This window comes from Glandiceps talaboti, chromosome 4, assembly GCF_964340395.1.
Source record: "Glandiceps talaboti chromosome 4, keGlaTala1.1, whole genome shotgun sequence".
NCBI classification, from domain to species: Eukaryota; Metazoa; Hemichordata; class Enteropneusta; family Spengelidae; genus Glandiceps; species Glandiceps talaboti.
The window spans coordinates 12,449,909-12,455,908 of record NC_135552.1 but is presented as its reverse complement, the minus strand read 5'-3'; the positions used below and the strand labels follow the sequence as shown (position 1 = coordinate 12,455,908).

Below are 6,000 nucleotides of genomic sequence, written 5' to 3'. Positions count from 1 at the left end.
TATCATGGAGAAATGCAAACTGAGTGATTTGCTGTTGTTACAAATTTATGGTTAGCACACGAGTGCCAACAATGTTGAATCTTTCAATGTAGACAAAGACCAGAACTTGTGCATCTTACATATACCTGTAATTCTAACACAGGTGTCACTGTTTTCTACTCATTCAGGAACAGCCTGTTTTGCAAATTACACAAACATGATTTATTGAAAAATTTATGATACTGTAGGAATATGTGAACCAAAATACTGAATACACAGACGGCTTTTAAAAAGTAGTTCATTATTGCTAATGAGAAAAACATCATTATGTAAGATACTGAAAATATTGAATATGTTGTAAACACTCTACAAAGATCTAAACTGACAACAATGTACAGAATACAGACTGACAATCCTAGTATGATCTTTCAGTATTTACTTTTACTGTTTCAGAATGGCATTACTGTTGACGAAGAGCCTGTTAGAAGGTATGCCATATAGGTGCCCCCACACTGTAGAAGAGAACAGGGTGTCAAAGTACAACATGTCTCACATACAGCATTTACTTAGGGATTTTGAGGGCATCTTGAAGGATAGATCAGATCGTTGCATTTGTCAATGCTTGTTGTGGTTGAAGAAAACTTATGACTGCATGTTTCCACAACAGAAGGTTAATGATGATGACTATTGTTAACAATGTAATAAATACTTCTTGATATGCCACCAAGGGTTCTAATTGCTTCTAATTGACAGGCTTTGACAAACTGTCTGTTTGCTGGCTTTGCCGTCAGATGGACAGTTTCACAAAGCCTGACAACTTACTGAACTATTTATTACTATGTGTGTAGTACAACACATAAACAGCTGCAATTATAAGGATGAGATCACTATGGCAACGGGTATAGGTAATTTTCTGGTAAAACAAGATATATTTTTAGTCAATAGGAAAACATAGTTCTTGGTCTTTGTAGAAGAATTTCAATTAAAACACTGGAGTGGCTGGAATGTGTTTGGATTAAGGAATGATTATCAGGTGTGCCCAAGTTGATGAATACTTGAGTTTAATCTACTTGTTGATATACAGTCTAGAAATGTAGATATAGTTACTCAAGTGTTAGGTTCTTTCATCTGAAACATTCCATAGTACTAATTCTTTTTACATTTCCCTCTCATTTTTTTACAGGAGTGGATTGACATTTATAAAGTTATAACGATGGTTGAGATGTTTTCAGTTTCCTTCTGACTTTGGGTTTTTTCACAGGTTTGAGGTATGGATTGTCAATGACACTTTCTGTCCTATCATTACTCTGTTGAGATGCTGACATATCACCAGCCCCTTCCTCTTGACTTGTTTGAGATAAATCCAGATTATCTTCTCGGTTCTCTTTCATATTCAGCATTTCACTATCCTGTGAGTCTGTGTGTTCACTTTGGTCGTCGGTGTCATCATCCAGCATTTCGTGTTGATGCGGTAGCAGGGCATCTAGGTAGGCTATTGGTGGTGGTTTGCATGCAATCACTGAAATGAAATCACAGATTGTGAAACGTTACTTTCGTATCAAGTACATTTGCACAAAGAGTGTCAAAAGAAAGAGATTGTGGTAAATGTGATGTCATCGCCAGAGGCTTTCCCATAAACCCTTGCGGGAAATCCCCAAAATGGCTGAACATCTATGTCAGGTACAGTAGGGCTTCTTTACAAAATTTCAAAGTTGTATAAGTTACAGAGATGCTACTTTAAGTTTAACGCCTGAAATCATAGGTAAATTGATAACAGTAATCAATATACAAGTGTACAATGGGCAAAAATATATATTTAATTAAACTACACGTAGGAAAAAATATCACATCTGAACATTTTGGTACAACACTAACAGTCAAAATGAATCCTATTTTTCCCAACTAGTAGTTTTTTTGTATACAAACAAATACCCCCACCCACCCCCACCCCCAGGTAGAAAGAGGAGTAACCTTCTACATTAATGATATCTACTTACAGGGAAAGGCACTTTCATCATCTGGGAACAGTGACTGAGTTTCTCCAGTTTTTGCCATAAATCTTGTAAGAGCTCTTTCCACATCTCTCCTCTGCGAGGCTGCCTTCTCTCGAATTGCTTGGTACTCAGTTTCTGGTCTTCTGAAGGTCTGATAGAAACAAAGACAAGACAGTGATTCTCAGTACCTGCTAACGCATTTACTTCATGCTAGAGGATTAATATAGAACAAGAATGTTGACGTCTTCTTGCAAACCTATAGTAATGCATGTGTAGCATGTGCTCTGGAAGTCACTGTGTCGACCAAGAAATTGAGTGTTAGTTATTTTTTTCATGTAGGGTCTATGATTATTTTTATGAGGTGTCTAGATGGTAAAATTCACATTCATTCATTCAGATACTAAGAATTCTAATCATCACAACACAATGCAGGGTTCTCCCCAAGCTTCAAATCAGTGCTGGTCAGTCTTCAATATTCATGATAGTTTATACTGATATAAAGATGATTGATATCAATTGAGCACTACAAGTAAGTACACATCATGTGAAAAAATAGGATTAATTACGTAGGAGGCTCCTATTATAGTTGCCATTAATTAAGATTGCCTGTTGGTATTGACCAGTCAACCAACCCGTGCAAGAAGAACTCTCACACAATGCACAGTGGTTTAATGCATAATATGTTATGTCAGTTATTTTGCACTGTCACATTCAGTTTTTTGTGAATCATGATTTAAATTAAATGTGGTCACTGAAAGTCAAGGACTGTTTTTAAAACTAATGTAATAAATATGCTAATTATACTGGGTACAGCAAATGAAGCAATGATCAAATGGCAGAGTATGACTAATATGATTTTAAATTACAAATATTGTAAGTGTAAGAGATATATCACAAACTTCCCAGTATTTTGCACCTCAAGTGTACTACAATTGAGCAATCAATCTTGAAATACACTTTTCAAAAATACATGTTTGTATGTACCAAAATGTGCTCAAAACTTACCGCTGTTTTGATGTATGCATGAGGGTTGGGGAATGCTGGTAGAAAATCTGGGATGTGTGATGGATGGGGTTTCTTTTCACCAGCTTGTAGGATACGTGGTGTTACAGGAGCTTTCATTTGTTCCTCTGTATTAAAAATAAAACAACAACAATAATAATATTAACACATTCTGACCTCATGACAATATAGTTTCCCACTGTTGATTTTTTTCACCTTGAAAAGTCTTGCTCCTTAGCTTGGAATGTCTGATTTTATGAAAATATAACCACTCTGAAATCATTTTGACATTAATTGAGGTGGTTTGAGATTCAATTTTCATTTACCAAGATGCACTGAAAATATAGGACCTAGGGGTCTTGGCCACCATGTTACTATACATGTACATGTACCATGTTCTGGTAGCACACTCGCGATACAAGTCAATATGTACATTATACATGGCTTAATACTTACGTGGTTGGATGATAACTCTCTGTGATTTCTTGGCAAATGATGTAAGTGCAGCTAAGTCAGTACCCATTTCAATTAGTGCTACTGCTACATCATTTAACATTGGTTCTGTTCTTCCAGATAGCTCACAATATGCCCTGGAACTTCTACCCAGCTCACTTATGTCTGTAGTTTAAGCAATGAAAGAATGTATCAGTTTTGCTAAGGTTATGAAACCTGGTAACAGCAGATGTAAGTGAAATCTATGAAACTTAAATCATAGTTTCCGTAATACATACCATAACTTTGGTAAGGAACCACAATAAAATAACAGCTGAACTCAGCTTTACTCTACCTGCTCACTGCCAAAACTCACTAACTGACCGAGTCTGGGTGTTGAACAGAACTGTTTTCATTACAGAAATTATGTTATATTAACAACAACAATCTCAGCCCATGTGATTACCACTACCAGATTTTGACAAAAATGTAGTTTTATGGTCAAATATCATTACAAGTGATCCAAAAATGCTGCTGAAAAAGTGCAGTATCCTGGGCCCCGGGAGGCTGGTATGTCTCTTTAGCCAGTTATCGATAACACAGAACATTATTGTTGAGGAGCATATTACTGCATGGGTGATACTTCCATGCTACAAAGAAAGTACTAGCCAAGAATGAAATATTATTATCAATAGTTTCAGATTTGTTCGTATTTTCACGTCGGAACAACTAAAATACTTACAACTCTGTGCCATTTCCGTCAGAGTTTCGATAGAAGCCTTGTCTGCACTTTGAAAACCACTATCAAAACATAGTGCTGCCACACAGGCAGTGAGACCCTTTCGCCTCGCCGCGCATAAATTGGAGCTCTCTGTGGAAGTCATATTCGATCTTGAGTTCAACAAACTCTATCTTCAAGGTATGATATCATCTGGAGCAGTTCTCATTTATAAAATAACAATTTCACATACAAGAACTTCATTACGAATTTCATACGATAGTGTATCCGACTAGCTAAGAACATGATAATTTTATGGATTCAGAATCAAATTTGTATTCGAGCGCGTATGTATCCGAAAAATGGATATAAAGTTACGCGTTGTCAGGCTCCGTTTTACACTGCAGTTGACCGTTTACCATCTTAAACATCAAATTCACCCTGGATATTTTATTTTATTGTAAGTAACAGAACTATGAAGTGCTAAAGTTTTGGTAGAAAAGATTATTCCTTCTTTTTTTGCGGGGGGGGGGGGGGGCAACTCAGTGGCTTACTCATCAGTTGGCGCTTTATTTTTTTAGTATAAACTTAAAATGTTTTGATTTCATAATTTACTTTCGTTTATGTGAGGAAAATGTTGTCCTCCACTTTAAAACAACAACAACATATTCCCAGTTACTTGTAGTCCACAAAGCTTGGCCTTTGCGTTCATCCGAGTATTTTATTCACTCAGGTTATCATTTCATAACTAGAACACATCAGCTGTGTTTTTCAAAAATTCTTCCTACTATTCAAATAAAAAATGCAAAAGATCCAGACTTTAGCACGTCAAGCCCTATACCTGTTTCGCGCGTAATCGGCATGTATTAAAAAGAAAAGACAATAATTATGACAAAAGAAAAAAAAACAACTAACAATTGGTTGACACAAGGTAAATTGAGGCGTAACAATTCATGTTTCCAAGTTACCGGCCGGTATACCCCCAATCAACTTCAGTTGTGGCGCGCGATCGACCAGTCGTGATTAACATTGATTTACTGCTTGATGGAACTTACCACATAAACATAATTATGTACCTATAATATTGCAACAATTGTACTTTAATTTTGGATATTAATTTTAGCATGGTTATTTTGGGTCATTTTCCTTTCTCTTTTTTTTATGTCGAGGTTTGAGAAAAATGAGCGGAATCCATCGGCACAAGCTGAGTTTATGTTTTGGGGCGTAATTTTTGTTGCATTTTCAAAAGGTACTCGCAGTATTCTACTTACTGAAGTATATTTAACCATTAAAAAAATGGTATAAAGATATTCCGTATAAATGACCCGTTGACGTAATTTTCTCATTGCGTATAATGAATGTCGAGTAAACCCCTACCTTGCAAACAACTGTTCTAATGGCGACAAAAGAAATGTTGACCGTTTTGAAAGTACATAAAAAAAGTAAATTGTCGGGAACATCTAGATATCAAGGTTAGGAAAACGTCTGAACCATACCTATTCTTTGCATGGCAAACATCATTATTTGCGCACGTTCTGTTATATTTACATTTTCAAGTTCAACAATTATTTGTTCTTCAATTGTTTCATCAAGTTTTATACCATTGTGAAGGTATAGCTTAGTTGAATTACAATATATGAATGAATATTTGGAGAAGATACCGTATCGAGTCCGCAACTTTTAAAGGGCTATTCGAATATTATTCATGAGAATGTGAATCGGAATCTAATTTCTCCGTAATTCGCTTGTTATCGTTTGTTTGTAAATTCCCTTCTCTTGGAGTCTACTATTTTTGAACATTAAAACGGCGGGACATTGGGTGACAATGTGATGGAAAACAAAAACCACAATTCACCATTGTTTTAATGATTAATT

General features: G+C 35.8%; 1 protein-coding gene across 1 annotated transcript; it reads right to left on the bottom strand.

Moving 5' to 3' along the window:
- Positions 1-228: 228 nt before the first annotated feature.
- LOC144433948 (transcription initiation factor TFIID subunit 8-like) lies at positions 229-4,414 on the bottom strand. Its single transcript, XM_078122360.1, has 5 exons — positions 4,150-4,414; positions 3,432-3,593; positions 2,979-3,103; positions 1,977-2,124; positions 229-1,498 (listed from the first exon to the last, which is right to left on the bottom strand). Exons 1-5 carry the CDS (start codon positions 4,289-4,291, stop codon positions 1,185-1,187), a joined length of 891 nt encoding a protein of 296 aa, XP_077978486.1. The 5' UTR covers positions 4,292-4,414; the 3' UTR covers positions 229-1,184.
- Positions 4,415-6,000: the final 1,586 nt, after the last annotated feature.

Excerpts from the sequence above, each read along its gene's own strand:
- LOC144433948 (XM_078122360.1), bottom strand. The coding sequence starts at position 4,291 with ATGACTTCCACAGAGAGCTCCAATTTATGCGCGGCGAGGCGAAAGGGT. Across the intron at positions 3,104-3,431 it reads GAGAGTTATCATCCAACCAC|AGGAACAAATGAAAGCTCCT; the intron begins GTAAGTATTAAG and ends TTTTTAATACAG. Across the intron at positions 2,125-2,978 it reads ATGCATACATCAAAACAGCG|ACCTTCAGAAGACCAGAAAC; the intron begins GTAAGTTTTGAG and ends TGTTTCTATCAG.